The sequence below is a fragment of the Tubulanus polymorphus genome, chromosome 5, assembly GCF_964204645.1.
Source record: "Tubulanus polymorphus chromosome 5, tnTubPoly1.2, whole genome shotgun sequence".
Lineage (NCBI taxonomy): Eukaryota > Metazoa > Nemertea > Palaeonemertea > Tubulaniformes > Tubulanidae > Tubulanus > Tubulanus polymorphus.
This window is the reverse complement of record NC_134029.1, coordinates 895,284-915,672: the sequence shown is the minus strand read 5'-3', so window position 1 is coordinate 915,672 and position 20,389 is coordinate 895,284. Positions and strand designations below refer to the sequence as shown.

At 38.5% G+C, this 20,389-nt stretch overlaps 2 protein-coding genes and 1 long non-coding RNA gene across 3 annotated transcripts; all 3 read right to left on the bottom strand.

Annotated features, from left to right (window-relative positions):
- Positions 1–21: 21 nt before the first annotated feature.
- On the bottom strand, positions 22–5,401 carry LOC141905294 (sushi, von Willebrand factor type A, EGF and pentraxin domain-containing protein 1-like). Its single transcript, XM_074794126.1, has 16 exons — positions 5,349–5,401; positions 4,991–5,155; positions 4,733–4,903; positions 4,346–4,516; positions 3,896–4,066; positions 3,468–3,644; positions 2,631–2,801; positions 2,321–2,494; positions 2,065–2,247; positions 1,563–1,745; positions 1,191–1,364; positions 949–1,119; positions 567–737; positions 295–474; positions 60–81; positions 22–25 (listed from the first exon to the last, which is right to left on the bottom strand). Exons 3-16 carry the CDS (start codon positions 4,881–4,883, stop codon positions 22–24), a joined length of 2,103 nt encoding a protein of 700 aa, XP_074650227.1. The 5' UTR covers positions 4,884–4,903; positions 4,991–5,155; positions 5,349–5,401.
- A 1,095-nt stretch (positions 5,402–6,496) lies between these two features.
- LOC141905292 (C4b-binding protein alpha chain-like) lies at positions 6,497–8,646 on the bottom strand. The gene is made up of 5 exons (XM_074794123.1): positions 8,519–8,646; positions 8,015–8,185; positions 7,094–7,255; positions 6,777–6,947; positions 6,497–6,693 (listed from the first exon to the last, which is right to left on the bottom strand). Exons 2-5 carry the CDS (start codon positions 8,079–8,081, stop codon positions 6,497–6,499), a joined length of 597 nt encoding a protein of 198 aa, XP_074650224.1. The 5' UTR covers positions 8,082–8,185; positions 8,519–8,646.
- Positions 8,647–8,672: 26 nt separating this feature from the next.
- On the bottom strand, positions 8,673–10,576 carry LOC141905437 (uncharacterized). Its single transcript, XR_012619260.1, has 3 exons — positions 10,446–10,576; positions 9,500–9,688; positions 8,673–8,695 (listed from the first exon to the last, which is right to left on the bottom strand). It is a non-coding gene; the product is annotated as an uncharacterized LOC141905437 (long non-coding RNA).
- Between the last annotated feature and the right edge of the window lie 9,813 nt (positions 10,577–20,389).

The following is a 20,389-nucleotide window of genomic DNA, read 5'->3' as shown; positions in this document are numbered from 1 at the left end:
ACATCGCCTGCGAACCGAACGTCAACTTCGTAACGCTAACGAAACGTACCGTCAATGACGTCAGAGAAGGGCAAGTAACAGCTAAATTTCAAAAGAAAATTGAAATATGTAAACAAAATCTGTTGTAGAACTCAGGTCATGCGCCTTATTCGTAATGTATTCGATGTTTATATAAAAGTCCCGGGCACAAGATTTAAGATATTAAATCTTCATTTTGTGTTTTTTGGTATAAACTTCATAGACTGTGAATTTTAGTCTGAACTGATTTCCTATTTAATATTCATCGCTACTTACGGTTACAGACTGGAGTTGTTGCTGGAGTACTCCATGATTTATCAGCTTGGCATTTCAAGGTTTCTGTTCCCGATAGTTTAAACCCATTCTGACAGTGGTAAGTAGCTGTATTACCCTGTAACTGGCCGCTGATAAAAGCGCTTCCACTCGTCAGTGCCGGAGGGTTACCGCAGAACCATTCTATAATCAAGATTGGATTGGATTTAGATACATCTTATAACTGTCAGATTAACTAAAATTAACAATTAACACTTATTATGGTTTAAACTTACGTTGGCAGTAAGGTATAGGTGACCACGATCCATCAGGTTGACACTTCGATGTCGCACCTCCGATCAGGAAGAATGCCGTATTGCAATAATACTCCGCTGTATCTCCGAAATATTCGCCTTGCAAAATCCGTCCTCCATTTTTAGGAAGTGGTGCAGAACCACATTTAACCGCTAAATACAAACATGTCAGAAGATGATAGTTAACAATCTCTTTATGTGAGTTGATAGTCACAACGCCTGACTGGTCACCAGACTGACCAGACGAACTGGCCACCACACTGATCGGCCGATGTTATCAACCTCGTTGGGCTAGTGGGGACAGTGTAGGGTTGGCGTACCGAGGTCCCAGGTTTAGCATTAAAGCTATTTATTTTTTACTTACGTTTACACAAGGGGTGTGTTCCCCATAGTTTATTAGCGAGGCAGGTTACAGCACTGTTCCCATCTATTACATATCCCGCATCACACTTAAAGATCGCTGTGCTTCCTTGAAGCTGTGAAGTCCAAGTAACTTTACTATATTTTACAAGCGGAGGCCTTCCACAGTGATCAGCTGTTAACGGAAAAGAATCATTAGAATTCACAACATTAGAATAATAGATTCGGCTGATAATGTAAGGTTACCTTCGCATTTTGGTGGTACTGATGACCAAGCTCCGTTTGCTCCGCACGTTGAGGTTGCAGTGCCTATTAATGTGTATCCGGGTTTACAGTAGAAAGTCAAGTAAGAACCTATCTGTAAACCGGTGTTACTGGAATCTCCATTCGTCAACGCAACAGGAGCTGGACACGCTTTTGCTAAAAGTAGATAACCATGGGTTAGTGCTGCACGAACGAGGCGTAAACAAGATTATTCTACGGCCATCTGTGGTTCTTCAGCCAATTTATCAACTTCTGACATATTCAGATTTAAGATCACATTTTGACTTATGTCAAGACTGAGTTCCATACTTAAAACCAACGGTGCTTGTATGAACAAGTAGATGAGTTTAATACCTTTACAAGATGGAACATTGTCATTGAGAAACTTCCATGCCATTGTACTTTGACAAGTAGCTATCGGAGAACCTTCTAATTGGAAGCCAGTGTCACATGTGTAATACACTACAGCATCTTGTATTGGTGTCGACATGCTGTACGAGCCGAATAATAACTGCGGTGGATCTTTACAAAATGTCGCTGAAATTATTCAGATATATATTAGTTCAATATTTGTGTGATTTTACGTGATGTAAAATCTGCTAGGAATACAATATAATCAGTTGAAATTCGCTTCATTGAACAGAGTTCTATATGGTCTTTTTCTGTCTCGGTACCTCATCTGTGGAATAGCTCCCCAAACCGATCATCACTGCAGACATTTTTTATTCAAAGAGTTTAATGATAAGTCACTTTCAAAGACAAAATTTTTTAAGGAATTTTAGATTGTTTTAATGCAAAGCACGTTTGAATTATCAAACATCATTTGATCTTGTGTAGAGATACAGACGATTAATACCTTCACATCGTGGAAGATAGTTATTAGTTCCAGCTATCCACGATCCATCCGCCTGACACGTGTACGACTGGGGCCCAACTCGGAAGAACCCGGTATTACACGTAAAGTCAGCCTTATGTCCGTACGTTAAACCAGTTTTAATCACGTTACCATTCGTTAATATCACATCGGAACATTTACGAGCTGAATTAAAACAAAAAGAAGGTCATCAATTCGGCTTCTTCGAAATATGGGATATTGTGGGATGAATACTCACGTTGACAAGTTGGTGGCGAGTCCCAGGTGTTTACAGTACCGCGGCATTTAATAGTAGCAGCACCAACGAGGTAGTAGCCTTCATTACAGCTATATGCAGCCAGGTCGTTGACATTCTGTCCTAAGAAAGTTCGACTTCCGTGTAGAATTTCTGGCGCCGGTCCACAAACGGTGCCTTCAATTAGAATGCGTTAAACATGTATATCGATCTATTCAAAGACAAAACTTGATAGAAACTGATCTGGTCTGGAACTAATTTCTGGTCCATCAACAGTGATAAAAACGTATCAGATATAGAAGAAGATACTTACTCTGGCAAGTAGGTGATTCGCTCCAGGCTCCGGCTAGGTTACAGGTAACAGTAGTCTGACCAACTGCCGTGAAACCACTGTTGCAGTAATAAGTAGCCTTCGAATTGAACGACTGACCAGATGTATTCACAACGGCGTTCGCGACCGTTTTAGGACTTCCGCATTGCTTCGCTGGAAGTTCAAAATTAAATTAGTTATCATTCAATAATTGACTGACTAGATTAACTTCAATGGATTTGTAAGAATATAGAATATAATACGGATGGTAAGATTGGTGCTACTTGAATTGAATGTGTTTAGAAGAGTAAACGTTAATAAGAAATAATTTCAAAACCATTTCAACCCAAAATCTCTAATTTCTATTTTCTGATTATCTCTAAGACACAAAACACCAACACTAAAAGTAACTAGACAATATTGACAAGAATGAAGTACATAAAGACCATTAATTCCACGAACACTACGAATATACGAACTGACCGTCAAAACTGTGCTTACCAACTAAACATATAGTAAAAGAATACATCGATATCGTGTCAGAAATGGTTGTCAAATTTCCACAAAACAATTAATCCAAATCAAATGACAAATTGACGAAAAAACCCACAATCAGGAAAAGTAGAAAAGTAGTGACGTTTCGACTTTGAATTTTACGAGCCATTTTCAATTTTGAAAACGTCTCACAGGAGTCGAAATGTTAGTTTTTCTTCATAATTGTGGGTTCTTCTATTGATTTAATTGAATACAGTGACTCGTCTATGGAAACTAAAGTAACAAATGCTTTGTTTAGTTAACGTATCATCTAAGTCGTATGTAAAGATTAGCTGTTTCACTTACCTTGGCATTTTGGTGATGAGGTCCACGTATTCGATGTTGTACAAGTTGAGGTTGTTACTGTAGAACTTTCAAACTCATACCCCTTATCGCAGGTATAAGTCGCTACACTTCCTTGAAGTTGACTCGATAGAAAAATCTGGCCGTTCGCGATCGGCTGAGGAACATCGCAAGTCTTTTCTATATAATTTAGAAATAATAGATGAACTGTTGACAAAACGAATAATGGCTTCTTTTAGTAAATTGAAGCAGCTAAGTGAAGTGTCTTCTGGTTTTTGCAAGGCCTGTATACTTAAGTCTTTCATTGATAATCAAAGATCAGAAAGTAAATTTGTGAGACATCATCCCGTTATTGGAAGGCCTTTGTAGTATTTGATTTCAAACTTCAATAAAATCACCGAACGTGAATAAAACACTCGCTTGTAACTCACTTTCACATTTCGGCAACGGTGACCACGATCCGTCAATCTGACACGTGACTTTCGGTTGGCCGATCATCACGTTGTCTTTCGTGCACGAATACATTATCCAATCACCGACACTCTGTCCGGTCGATACTCCATTCATATTCAATAGAGAAGGCGCCGGGCCGCACTGATATGCTACAATGATTTAAAAATAAATATTCATGTAGGCACCGTAGGAAGATGCGATGGTGTTTGGCCTCATGTAAAGAGAGTTCATCGATCATTGGCCAACACCATTCTCGAGGACAGCACGAAGAAAGCGAGGTCGGCCCAAAAGGCAATAAGGCCTGGATTGGTCTTACACTTCGTCTGTCTCTTCTGGTCAATCGCTGGAGCTGCCTCTACGACCATCCGGTTACCAGGCATGATGATGAGGGTGATGATGATCAAGCACTTATCTCGCTAATAACGTACCTTTACAGTAAGGAGGTGGTGTCCATTTGCCATTGTTACTGCAGATACTGGAACCAGTTCCGACTAGAATATAACCCTTCTCACACGTGTAAACAACACGTCTATTTACTTGTTGACTTATAAACTTCATCGTACTCTTAGCAACAACCGGTGGAGCACCACATTTATCAACTGTAAGTATACGAATTTATTTAGTTAAAAACCTCCAGTTCCACATTTCCCCGTTGGAGATTAACTTATTCTATATGTTCGGAGTCAAACTCATCCGATAACCTTCTTGTTAGATACCTGCTTATTTATTGGTTTACAATTTCAGAGCCAGAGAATGACGCCTATAGAAGCCTAAATGAACGCACAAGTTTTGGTAAAATCGATATAGAAAGGTACCTTCGCATTTCGGAATGATGTTCCATTTCCCATCTAGTTCACATTTAGCCTTTGCCGCTCCGATCAAAGTATATTGCGAATCACAGGTAAAAACTGCCGTTTCTCCGACTGTAGTTCGCGAGTAGGTGACTTGACCGTTAGTTGGCTTCATCGGTATCCCGCAATCACGAACTACAAAGAGTCGTTTGAAGATCGTTTTTGCATAACATATTCAGATTTTGCAATGGGAAGATGATAACAGGTTCGATTTAAACTCACTCGTGCAAACAGGTAGTTGATTGGCAGCAACCGGGCAGCTTATAACCGCTGAATTTGAAATGTCGTAACCGCTTTTACAAGTATACAGAACACTGCTGCCTGAAACCTGGCTTTGATAAACTGATTTCCCATTAAGTAGCGTTGGTGGACGGCCGCAAGCAGTTTCTAAAAACGAAAAGATTTCAATCTTCTTATTCTAATTCATTCTACATCGTTTTATTGTATCTTCATTGTAAGTCTTTCAGATATTCTGTGAATCGCCTTAGAGCCTTCATGATGAAGGCGCTGTATAAGTTTTTTGATAAGTGATGATAATGAATATAGTTATTTGTAGGTACACAAAGATGCATTTACGTACGTTCGCAGTGGGGAAGGGGAACCCAGAGTTGAGTGGTTTCACAAGTCGCGTGTTTGGATCCAATCAGTGTACTCTGCGCCTTACAGGAAAATTCGGCTAAGTGTAGATATGTGGTGCCACTGTAAGCTGTCACTCCCCTGGGTGGAGTTGGTGGAATTCCACAACTTATAGCTAGAATTAATGCATACATTCATGATTATTGGGTTTGAGCTAAATGGTCGCAGGTCCGCAGTTGTTAGAGTAAAAAATAGTTCACTTTCACAACTTTCAGTGATTCTTACGTGGTTAAAACTGCCAATATTCATTGATACTCACGGGAACAGATGGGTACGTTATGCCACGTGGAATCAGACTCACAAGTTGCCGATTTCAGACCTCTCGTGATCTTGTATCCGTTCTCACAGGTATATGTAGCAATACCTCCGTATTGCTGACTGTCGAATGTACGTGTAGCTTTTGATATTTGCGGAGGGGAGCCACAAAACTTTGCTAAAATATGAAAATGTGATAGTCTAACTTATCTGATTTAAGACCGACTGCGTGACTGGCTATTTGCTGGATCCAGTCGCAGATTCGTGACTCAAGTTTAAAAGAGGTTTTAAGTTGTTAGATTGGATATCTAACAGGTCTTATACGTATCTTAGAGATCTAAGCCATAGCTGTGTAACCCTAAAGAATATTGTTTCTTTAAGATTCTAAAAAAATAATGCATTATACCTAATACTGACACATACCTTGACACGTAGGAACCTTCATTTGAACTGTTGATTCGCATTTGTAAGTAGATATACCGATTAACACGTAACCGATGTTACAGTAAAACGTAGTATAATGGCCGTAAGTAGTACCCGTTTGGTGGTAGCTTCCGTGTGTCGAAAACGTAGCAAGATTTGCATCAAATGTACAAGTTATGGCTGGAAATAATGATATTGGTCATACATAGTAGTAAAGTCTATTCGGTTGCGTTAAAATTGCTGTGAATATTTCACCGAGTTGAGAATCAGAGAACTCAGCAGCCTGTTGGAAATGATGTAAATATTTCCCCGAGTTGAGAATCAGAGAAATGGATTGAGTGTTGTGACATTCGCTTACCGCAATTATTCACTAGTTAGAGTTAGAAGTTATAAAAATAAGACACATATTGAATTTCAAGTAAATGTCTTACGTTCACAAGCCGGTACTGGTGCCCATGATTTATTATTTTGACAAGTCGCGTACATTTGTGTCGTCGTTGCTGTATTTTTATAACCCGTGACACACGTATATTGCGCTTGAGAATTGTAAAGTTGACTCGTGAAAGTTCTCGTTGCGAACTGAACGATGGGCGGATAGCCACAGTATGGATCTACAATTTAGAAAAGTAGTAGATCTTATAAGATTTTCTTTCTCAAAGGCTTTTAAAATGAATACATATTTTAATGAAATAACCTTCGCATTTCGGATTCCCAGACCATGTTTTATCTGCCTGACACGTGATTGTGTCAGGTCCAACCAGTAGTTTCGGACTGTTACAGGCATATCGGGCAACTGATAGATATTTGGTGCCGCTGCTGACGTGAGTACCACCCAAGATAGCAGGAGCCGCTGGACATTGGTTAGCTGAAATTACAAGGATCTAGTCTATAGCAGTTGCAGCATTGTACTTCTAAAGTTTAATTTGCATTCATTGACATTTTTTGTAAACAAATTTCAAAGAAATACTTTTATATTATGAAATGAAAAATTCGATGAAGTTCGTAACCTACGTTGACATATAGGTGGCGTTGACCATTTCGTCGTGCATGTAATAGATGAGCCTAGCAGCGTATATCCGGCCTGACACTTGTAATTACACGTAGAGCCAGATAACTGACTTGTGTATATAGGATCGGCGTGTTTAACGAGCGGAGGAAGTCCGCAAACTAACTCTGAAAATGTCGTGTCAACGAACATAAAATACGACAACATTCAAGTGCTTTTTACAGCATGCACAGAATCCAGTTCCATCAGATGCGAGTTGATTAGGATTCGAAAATCCGTTTACGTGTAGGGTTCAGTTTCATGAAAGACGTTGAACTTAAAACAGTTAAAATTTGAATTGTTTGAGCTACATTGAAAACTTGGAGTATTAGCAATTGAAACCACCAATTTCGAGTAAATCATTTTCGTGAAACTGGACCCTGATATCGTATTTCAACTCTCATAACAGAACAGGATCCACTTAGTATCACAGTTGTCAGTTCAGTTTGAGTCGAGAGAGTTGAAATTAGTTCATTTCACTTTGCTTTAATTAGAGGGTTGGATTTCCAACCGAGATCAGGGTGAAACTGCAGTTCTCTCATTCCACAAAGACTTTGGTTTAACACAACTTCATAAGAATGTTCTGTGAAGCCGAGTCCTATGGATTCAGTACTTTCACTGTTAGATTTTCAATGTTTGAACTCCTGGGTCAAATCTTAACTGACGACTATGGAAATAGTTGCTGAATGTGTAATTCAGGTACTGTGTACTCTATCTATATTACTACTATTCTAATCATCTCATTAACACTCAATATCTATTTTAGAATTCGTGTGGAAATCTCATGTAAAATTACGAATATTGTTCATGTATTGTGACGATAGATACAGAATCGCATGCTTTATTCGATGATATGAAATTTATCGGTTTCCGTTTTCACAACTCACGTTCACATTTTGGGGCGGTGTCCCAGTTGCCGGTCGCCGAACACGTGACCGTCGGTGAGCCAATCATCACGTAGTTAGCTTTGCAATAGTAAGTGATTTTGTGATTGTAAGTCGTTCCGGTGTGTGAGTTTGCTGACGATTGGACGATCGGCACAGAACCACAGGACACGGCTACAAATAAAAACAGCATATCATTACAGTTTCAACTTTATAGTTACAACTGTGGTTTAAACGAGTTTCCTTTTCATTTAGAAAATTTAGAAAACCGACGGAACGAGAAAATAATTTCAAGAAATAAACAAGAAACTGACGCTACCTACAAGTTATGTTCATGCCCTCACTGGAGCCATCCTCTCGATATTCACAGATTATCACAAACCCCCTAACTGGAGCCACCCTCAGGATACTCATGGGCAACTTAAAACCCCCTCACTGGAGCCATCCTCGGGATAATCACGGATAACCCCAAACCCCCTCACTGGAGCCACCCACTAGGATACTTACGGTTACATGTTGGAGGATTTGAACTCCATGTCGGATTAGTTCCAGATTGACACGTGATCGTGGCGGAACCGGAAATAGTGTAACCCGTATCGCACGTGTAAACAGCATTGGATCCGACGAACAATTTACTGTAAGTTCTTTTACCGTTAGCGATTTGTGCTGGAATCGGACACGATCCTGGAAATTACAATAGACCTCACATGAAAACTTGTATTTTTGAAATAAGATGCAAGATGCGCTGGAGCGATGTGAGATTATCTCTTCAAGTGTATTAAATTTCGCCATAAAGTAAATCTGATAATATAGGCCTATACCTCAAAATATTCAAAACCCAGAAAATATGGAGATAACATGATATTTTGGTCACTCATGAGACCATCACCACCATATATAACATTTGTTTTTTATTTTCCGGTTAAAATGTGTTTATTGTATTTTTGACCGAGTTTTTGCTGAAGAAGTTGCCCAGAATCTTATGAATATCATGATAATAAACTCAGTGCAAACGATTCATTCCCGTAGAAAGTGACCATGCATTTAATTGCTGAACATGCATTTATTTCACTCACGTGGTTCTGATAGATCGACTATAAAATCATGGATGAAATATGTGAATTTAACCACAAATAAATATGTTATGAAGCACTTGAACGAATCAAGCGAATATAGATTTTACTTGCATTATGAAAATATTGGCTGTCAAAATAAACAAGTGTTTTACAAAACTCACTGTCCGCTAGAAACTGTGCAAGTGATCATTAAAAAAGGATGTTTTCTGAGGACATATATATAAAACAAATACTTACGAGGTTTATTCCCAGTTCGCTAACACGGAATAAACCGGTTTTCTATGTTAAAAGTGATATTCGGAGATTATTCAGAGTTAGCCAAGTGGTAATGAACCTCAGAAACCATTTCTTATAAGTTTGGACGCTTCCGTAGTTACCCTTTTACAAAAAGGTTGTATATTTACAAACTTACTTTGACAGACGACATCTGTACCCGACCAGGCGTTAGCGCTGGTACAAACTCTCGTCAGGCTACCGGAGGCGTATTGAAAGGTTGGGTTACACGCGTAGTACACTTCGTCTGAGAGGATGTACTGAGATTTAATGGATGTAGCGATCAGGTGCGCGTTTGCAATATTCGGTGGTGCGGAACAAATAAAAACTGTTGAAAAAAATATAGGAAAAAGCACAACAAGTAAATAACTACAAACAACACGTAAACTATCATACATGCATTAGAAACTACAATTCCTGGGACAAGACGGCGGGGGAGCGGGGGGGGGCATTTCACAGATCAATTTTTCATTTAAGTTGGTGTTATCATTGCGTGATATGGGCCTTCGACCTAGTTGAGAAATAAAGGGGCCAATTTTATAGACCAGTTTTGAATTAAACCCTGTGTGACTAGAAAAGAATTTGTCAAATAGTTGACTTGTCCGTATTATTGGTGTAGTTTAAACTGCTCCAGTTCAAAACGGTTATATTGCAACTGCGTTTATAAAACTAATTAACAAAAAATAGATTCTAAAAATAGAGTGAGTGTCTGCTCGTCTACTGAGGCAAGTGTTTGAGAGATTGATGAATGGTAAACATAGCATCCATCATAAAAACTAGAATCAAACGTTTAAGACAAAAACCTAATTGAAATCCTATCAGTCTTACTAGACAAATCTCTACTTTTTGGACAATATTCTTTTATACCACAGTTATTAAACACATTTACTGCAATATTGTTGATATCGACAAAGTAATTAGCGCTTTTAAAGATGTGCGGAATAAAAAATGACTAAGAAACGCGTCACAGAAATTAATCTCCACCAGACACTGTAGGCGTCACTAGTGGGCAATTTTCATATAGTTTTTTAGATGTTTTTCATCAATATTGAATGAATTAATACGGAGTTTGGGTTTGTACTTACGGACGCACTTAGGATCATTAATTCCATACGCTTTTACCCAAGAACCAGTGTCTGTCTGTTTGTTATGCGTACAGAATCTCTGACCATTGTCCACTTTAGGTTTCGAGGCTTGGTTTAAGTATCCTTTTTCGCATCCATACGTAATACGAGTAAGCCAACGATTACCGCCAGGTGTCGCCGTGACTACTGTGTGAGGTATCTGGGGATAGTTGGGACACATGATTCCTTGAAATCGAAAAAAGGACAACAAAATTATCTTTTACAGTTTCAATCAAATGATTTCTAATTCGATACCGTTGATACTTGTTTTCAAGACTATGACCTAGTTTATGAGTTACCATCACCAATCCCATCCCACCCCATCCATCACATACCCTACCCCACACCACCCATCACATACCCTACCCCACCCAACTCATCACATAACCTACCCCACTCAACTCATCACATACCCTATCCCACACCACCCAACACATACCCTACCCCACCCAACTCATCACATAACCTACCCCACCCAACTCATCACATAACCTACCCCACACCACCCAACACATACCCTACCCCACACCACCCAACACATACCCTACCCCACCCAACTCATCACATACCCTACCCCACCCAACTCATCACATAACCTACCCCACACCACCCAACACATACCCTACCCCACCCAACTCATCACATACCCTACCCCACCCAACTCATCACATAACCTACCCCACACCACCCAACACATACCCTACCCCACCCAACTCATCACATACCCTACCCCACCCAACTCATCACATAATCTACCCCACACCACCCAACACATACCCTACCCCACCCAACTCATCACATACCCTACCCCACCCAACTCATCACATAACCTACCCCACACCACCCAACACATACCCTACCCCACCCAACTCATCACATACCCTACCCCACCCAACTCATCACATAACCTACCCCACACCACCCAACACATACCCTACCCCACCCAACTCATCACATAACCTACCCCACACCACCCAACACATACCCTACCCCACCCAACTCATCACATACCCTACCCCACCCAACTCATCACATAACCTACCCCACACCACCCAACACATACCCTACCCTACCCAACTCATCACATACCCTACCCCACCCAACTCATCACATACCCTACCCCACCCAACTCATCACATACCCTACCCCACCCAACTCATCACATACCCTACCCCACACCACCCAACACATACCCTACCCCACCCAACTCATCACATACCCCATGCCACCCCATCCATACCACGATCTATGTATGTATACAATAAATGATTACTTTGTCGTATCTGGCAGGTAGCTGGACAATTCACCAATGTTGTATCTTTGAACAAAACGCACCAGTCGCTTCTGGCATAATATGGACAATGGCAGTCGCGATCTTTCAGTTGACCAGCTGAAGAAAGAAACATCATCAAAATTCGTTGAGATTTATATGTGTAAACTGTATCAGAATTTGAATTTTTGAATGATAACTTTAAGAAAAGTGCACGCTGTAATTACCTGCAGGACAAGCGCAAGAAGAGTTGCAGGATTTCATACATTTTGAGTACATATAAGCCGGGTTGTTTTCACATTCGCCAACTGCGGCCCAATCGGCACATTCAGTCACTGTATCGACACAATCTAAAGAGAAATAGGCAAATGAATATTTCTAAAACGACTGAATTACTTCATGTCTAATTATTCAACGAAACTTTTCAAATTCGATAACGGCAAGAAAGCAAAAAAGAAAAACAACAGTCACACTCAATAAACACGGAACAACTAGCTGTCTGAACTACACGGCATGCAGTGAGGAAAATCGTCTCAAGGTCCGACCCTTGATTTCCAAAATATCCGACCCGCTGAAACGGTGGTAGGTAGAACCCTTTAACCATCTCGTACCCGATTGAAAGGTGCTGCATATTTCTAACAAGAAGTGTGTGCAAGCAACAAATATCTTACTTACCTACGGCTAGAATCGGGAGAAAAGAAGGACAATAAAAACATTAAGCGTACAGTGTACTTTAAAAATAAAATTATATAAAGTTATAATAGGTTTCGATAAGAATATTTGATTCAAAGATAAGATTATGTACATATAAACCTACCATGAGCAGGATGCGCTTTATAAACAATCAGCATAGACACGACCAACGCCGATGAGAATAACAGTTTTTGGATCATTTTTAATGATGAATTTCGTCCGTTTTAATCCTAAGATTCACGTCATCTGAAATAGAATTTCATACATTAGAAATCTAGAAAGCGTGATGTAAATTCAGAATAATCACTATTTATGATATTACGTAATGATTATCACCTGTAACGACTAACGAGGAAATTGCTACCGAGGAAATTGTTCAAGTTTCGCTGATTCGATTAAACAGTTTCTTATTTAAGATTATCGTCAAGCTCTCGGTAACAGCTGTACTTTCATAATAAATTCCTTGAATAGTCAAAGTGACTAACGTATGATTGATGAGATTGAAAACAACATGAACCATGTTTTCGCATACAAAGTGTTGTAATTATAAATATTCGATAATCTATATGAATTACGTGTATATATGTAAATTCTTGAAAATAATTAACAATGAGATCAACTGGGAATATATTCATTATTAATTACAAATAAATCAACATTCCAAGTATCAGAACATACGTAATCCATGGAACTACTTGTATTTGATTTAGTTTCATTAATTAATTGAAAGTTTAAAGCTTGTAGTCAGAGCAGTCACCGCACCTGACAGGTCACCACAGCTGAATGGTCAGCACTCTGAAACGACACACTTCCAGACCAAGAATAGCCATATCGACTCAATGGTCAAGTGGTTAGAATGCTCGCCTGACACGCGATTGTTCAACGGTTCGAGTCCTACAGGTTCTAGATTTACTGCCTTGCTAGGTTTAGGGTTATTTTTTGGTTTATTTTGACTTGTCACTGATAAGGTGTGTAGGTAGGTGAGCACATTTTCCTGATGAAGCCACTTCGTATGCACTTGTAGTGAAGATCATATTTTCTGACTACCAGTACCAGATCTTCACGTTTAATGTGACCTGGTGCCTATACATCGATTTGGTATGAAGCTATAGTTATTGAATGGTGGTTGAAAATCTTCGTTTATTCATGATATTCACTAAAGGGAAAGATATCGATAGCGCAGTTTTACTGTTTAAATTAAAACACAGCTGCGACCAGATCATTTATATTAACCAGGTGGATACCTCATCTATTCAGTATCCGTGGATCAATTTCTCAATACCGATATATCCAATAGACAATCTTACGTGGGAGGTTCGTTAGCATTTCAAATTAAGACTTGATTTAGAGCTTGTCAGAGGGAGCTGTTGAATGCTGATTGACTGCTGAATAAGGGAAACCGCACCGATTGATTCACCGCGTTGCATATCAAAATGCTCGAAACAATTTCTATTCATATCGAAAACCAGGGGTAACACTGTACAAGACTTAGCTACGTACAGGAATGAAAATACATGACAAGACCTCCGTCCCATAACATTACAAATGTATTTATTTCTTAGAAAGTTATAAAAACAAATTTTTTTGAAGGAATTGAAAAACTGAAAAGTTGATGATATGACAAGTAAGGGGCTGTCCAAAAGAGACGTCCACACAAGATTGTCCAAATTGCACTAACTCCATCGGCCGAAAAAGCAATAAAAGACATCGATATCTAGTCATTATTGTCCAGAAAAAATAATATTTCTTTATTCATCACTTGATTATCTATTATAGACTCCAGACAGTTTCCATACATGACCGTGAAAACAACCCTCTCCCTCTTGTCCACAAAACTCAAAAATTTACAAACTCTATCCCCTCGATGTTGGGCGTCTTTTATGGACAGCCCCTAATATAATATAGTTCAGACTGACAAATAATCTTGATAGAAACGAATTACCATAAAAACCAATTGATCTAAAGACGTCAAAAACGAAGGAACGTTAGGTGAAAATCCGTTTTCGCGCATACGAATCTTAATTCATTGCGCATTGCCTATAAAATGATACGACTATAGCACATTGGAATATCCATTAATATATCTGTAGCTTGGTTTACAAACAATATACTGAAGAGGGCCCCAAGAAATATAGCAGCTGAATCGAAACCAGTAGCATTTATAGTCGAGATAGTTTCAGTAATACTGATAATTAGCCTTGGATCCGTTGTTTATATTTATTCGTGTATTAGAAACCTTAAACACACTTAACCATTAATTACAAAAGCTCTGAAATTTGCGTAACGTTCAAGTTAATATTAGCACAACTCTTACATATAAATATACTTGTTGACATTATACACGAAGACATATGTCACCATGCAAATATATTAGTTTTCATATCAGTGCGCAGTGTTGTGTAGACCAGTTTGAAATATCACGCTTTCGTCAACGACGCTTTTTAGATTGTTCTCTAAAGCTAAAAAGAATATTTAATTCAGCACAGTTTAAATGCGTATAAAAACTGCCGCGATGATTTGATGAACAAACAACCAAAGAATTCTTCAGTCTAATATTTCCCTATCTAGCCAGAATTCTAACAAAGCCTGAAATTTTGACATCCAACCAGAACTCGATTGATTGGAAAAATGGTCTAATTTTTGTTTGATGTTGAGTATCAGTTTACCATCGGGGGGTTGATATGAACCCGACTACTTTCGCACCCTGGCAACGGGCCTGGGAAATCAGTATTCCTTGAGCTAGTAGTTTATTTCAACGTTTCGACTTCATACTCGAAATGGTCATCTTCATGAATAAGACAATTATTGTGATATGGTTACAACACGGTGTGATTCACCAGTATTATTCTGATACTGCAGTGATGGGCATAGGACAATCATTCATTACATATTATACAACGAAACCTCATTTTACTCTTGGTGAAAACCTATTTGAAATTGTACCTTTTTGACTAAGGTTATTTTTCTATTCAAACTACGAGAAAGCGTCAATTTTGCAATATGTGTGACTGAGTGATTAATATAAAAAGTCGACAGCTGCGTTTAATAAGTGTGAGCTGTATGAAACGACACGGCGCGACCGGGTTACTATTTATACATGTGAACATCAGTTTAGCCGCCCGACCGCCCGGCGACCGCCTGACGTATGACGAATATAGGGCGTTGTTACTATCTACAGATTCTGCGCAGTACGAATCGCATCTCGTAAGAATCGAGTTATGCATTGTCCCAGATTTAAACTAACGATGACCAAGCCATGCTTTCCTAGTGGCAGCGCCAAGGCGCGCGCTGGAGCATGAAGGAAAAACTGGTCTTTACCAACACCGCCACCTGGCGGGTTGACTGACCGATAAAAAGAATCGTCGCTGAAACGACGTCTAGAATCCCCAAATGATCTCTCTTGATTATAAAAAACCTTCAAGAATAATTCTATTAATCGTGTATTTGACAAATTATTCGAAAGGAAATCGATTCGTTGCAGGAAATATTTTTGTCTCAATCTTATTTCATTTTCACATTGGTCGATATTCATCGTGATTAACTGTTAAAGGTTATCGCGGAACTGGACGATAGGATTTACCCGCTCAGTCAACCGTGATGACTTTCATTCGAACCTCTGGACTCTCACAAAATCAGTTCCCAGAATAGCCGACACTTTTCCGTGACCCTTGACGTATTGTAATTCCCACAATATGTTCACACCATGACGGTGTAAATGACTAAACAATGATAAGAAATCAATTAACCTCTAGTATATACGTGATCGTTAGCAATTAATTATCAAAACTGGTTGATGATGCTAAATTTCGATTGAACCCTCCCCTCCGTAGAGGTTTAGTGATAAACTCATGAATTTTTGCCATTGAAGTGACTTCATTCCAGTTCCGCATATGATTAATTATAGGGGTAAAGACAGAGAGTTAGATCTCAAATAGGATCAGCATTCATTCTAAAAACTGAATTTGTAATTTCGCTTTTGTGGCTCGTCGTGAATTTATTGAGAGTAAAACAAAATCTAATCGAATCGAATCAATTTCAGTATATATTAATTCAAATCTGGGATAATGCGCCCTAAATCCATCCCCATTAACCGGTAGATATAGGGCAATGATACATAGAATACCTTCTGTCGCACATCATTATCTAAATCATTCAAATTCTATATCAATAAATTCAATGGTAAGCAGTGGTTTAGTTATAACATGTCATTAATGGCCCACTGCGCCTTTCATATACAAAGTAAACAATTTGTTTAATCAGAGTCATTTGAATTCCTTGTATGAAAATCAAATTGATGTCATTGATTTTACGTATTCTGCTAGACAGCTAAACATTGGTCTAATGTGTATAAAATTCAGAAGGTGATCCCTATGATCGCCTTAAAATTGCCACAGGGCGATCACAAGATCACTATAATTTTGGGAAACGTGGGACGATCTTTGCAGGGTGATCGCAAAATAAGAATTTGTGAAACAGGGGATCTTATCCTTATAGTGAACTGTACATGAACTGCTCGAAACAGCTGAGAATTAACACCAGACTAAACCCATATCCAATATCAAATCAAATCGGAATTCAACCCGCTTCAGAATCTGAGACGACCTACCTCATTAATCACATTAATCCGACCTACCTCATTAATCACATTAATCCGTTTATTCAACACGTTATCGCTATTCTAATTAATCCGTCCTTTCCTATACGAACTGATATGATATGATCCGGATCAGTTTATCCCGATGACAAAATAGCACCGGTCAAAATCACGAGTCGCGTAATTTCCAATATTTGTGAGATGGTCGAAGATAAACAGAGTACAAGTAGTGTGTAGTATCTGGTAACGGTGCGTTACTATGAGCGCTTCAATAATAGAAAAATCCCATATGCGCCATATTGCAATAGGTCGATTATTTTCAGGACGCGATTCTCTACGTGTATGGATTAAAATACATAGCTGATTCACACAAAACGCATATAATTTATTATATAAATAAAATGAACAAACGCCTATGCCTGTATCGTCACTAGGCGCCATTGACGATAAAACTGGTTTCGCGTCCCCGTGTTGTCAACAGCATTCTTCGCAGGATATTTTAGTCGCGCATGGATTTCATAATTACCTACTTGATAAAAATCACGACTTTTTGTTTTTTTGTTTACGCGAATATTTTGGAAAAAACGCCTTGAAATATCAGGAAAACGTAGTTACGAAACAATCAAGACGCTTTTCTTAAGACTGAGAAATGAATCTGTTTTAAAAACTACCCAAAATGGCTATAATAAAATGCAACTTAGAACGTTCATAAAATGTCAAATTGCCTTTGTGTATCAAGTTGAATGATAAAAGATTGTTCGTTCTTACTTCGACAGGACTAGGTATAACTCACAGGGAGCTATTCAATTTGAAGATAAAGCCAACAGAGACGAACGACTCGGAATTTATGAAAGTGTCAAGATTCCCAATGGTTCTAATGATACATTATATCATAGAACGCGATAAAAACTCAATAAACGATAAATAGAAGTAATCATTCCTCGTCATAGCAACGAAACTCAGACACTGTCCGCACATCAGCAGCGAGTCTGTCTCGAAGTCGCCCCCGTACACTCTATTCCGCTGCATGGGATGTATCTATGCTTCACTGCAACCGGGGGCGAAACAGTTTTTCGCATCACTGGTCCAGAAAACTGATTCATACCACGCCATTTTGTTGATGTTTTCTATTTTCCTCACGCATTCTCTAAATCGCTATTTTCCGTTGACAAAGTACGAACACTTTCGAACTTGTTAAAAAGCAAACCACGAATATTAATCACAAATAATTAACGAATCAATGATAATACTTATCCACTTATATATGATACAATAGTGAAAGCTGTGGAGGAGCCATGTTTTAACCTGGTGTCAAATCAGTAAACGTTACTAAAGCTAGTATTTTGGAGGTAATCTTGATTTTATCTCAAGTACGAACTTTCGCTTGCAGTGCATAGAAGCTTCATCATGTAAATAGCAATAATACAATAGCAAAAACATATAAATCTGAGTTCAAATCGTTTATTTTTCACAAGTTTCCATTTACCTGTCGATGTTTTGGTTGAGTAAATCTCGTTTCCGACCGAATCGAATCAACATCGTTGCATTTTCGCAACATTTCAATCATCGCACTCTTCCGCAAGTTATGTATGTTTATTTGATCGATCATCAATTCAATCTCGTGTTTACGTAAACAATCTATTTACAAAACATTATCACCGGCAGCGTTTGTCATTACTTCACGGCCGGATGATGATTTTACTATTGACACAATCAACTTCGGATTGAGAGGATGAGTTTACTCGTTTCTATGGCGACGCCGTGAAAAAGAAGATGGCGGACGAGGATATTTCAACGAATGAACGGATCTGATTTCTGAAACCTCCACACTCCGGAATCTCATATTTTTCAATGGTCATTTTTCATAATAGTAATAATTGATTTAATTTCCACGTATATAGAGCTTATTTGATAAAATATGAATATTCACTGCGCTCTTGATATAAAATATTATGGGTGAGAAACCTCTGAATACGATCAAAAGCATTGTAGAAGTTTTTAGGCGAGATTTGAAAATGAAAACAGTGGGGCCATCATCACAAACTCCATAAATGGGGAAAGGTTTTTCTCCAATCTTGCGTTTGACATCATTAATTTTCTCTAGTTCATCTAAACTAAAATTTTGAAGCTTTTTTGTCTTTCGTCTTTTCAATAATTCAAATTGTTCAGAAATGTTCTGTACAAACATAACGAATTGTGCTTGAATTTGCGTTGTTTTATAGCGCCTATAAATTACATACAAACAACCATACGCCATCTAACGTTCAAGGTTTATTTCACAGAGGGCCAACATTATCTATTGAGATTTAGAAAAATATCACACAATTTTGCACCAAATTCTATGACAAGTACAATTATAGGAGAGTGTGAAAAAGAAAGTTAGTACAACCCTTTGAAGCGTCTTCAACTGGAAGATACTAAAAATCAAACGACAAAACCAACACATAATAGCACGATATCGTACATGTTTTATTACCCTCGAGGAGAATGTCAGAATCCAGTTTCACAATTTCCCTTTTACAGTCAAATAAATTCATTTCACTCGAAGTCTTGATGTCGAATGATTGCGATGAAACTGGTTACGATGAAATCTAAACGAGAATCGGTGGTACACAAACCGCCTGGACTCGACATCCGCGTCCGCTGGAACAACTAGCACTTGTTTTACACCCTTTGAGATTAGTTTTAACAGCTTTTAAATGCAGGTTAGACTGCGCCCAACTGTAAAATATGAATAAAATTGAAAATCTGTGCAACATCAACAAGGAGAAATGTAAACAAATCAGAAATAACATTGTTCATTCAGTGAAATTGGTGATTTGTGTGCACCATATTTTTCTTGGCGTTACAATGAAGTTGATAAGAATGTTAAAGCCTCAATAAACCGAAACATTGTCATATCTTGAACATAGTCATTCTTCTATGTTTTGTTTGGAGTTTTTGGAGTTTTTAGTTAATCATTCATTGTTTTGAATGTTTCGGTTTTTTCATTCTCGTGTCAAGGAAACTTACGGGTAGAAGAGACCGCATGATTTCACACGAAGCCCTTCAGGGCATGTAGCGGTTGGTTGTCTGATGAAAGCACCTGGTGATTCAACGATCGTGTAGAATTTACTATCAGGTTTACATCTGGCAATCGGCTGAAAAGTGATTTGTCTAATGGCTAGTTCTATTTTAAGTAAATCCTACAAACATTCAGCATCGAATCCTAAAATACACGTTTCGTTTTTTTCGATGTATTGTGGGTTTTACTTAATCTTTTGGATATAATTTCGATCTTAATTTTACTGATCGAATGCACTTACAGAAACGACCGGTCTTCTCGCGGTTTGACTAACGCGACACGAT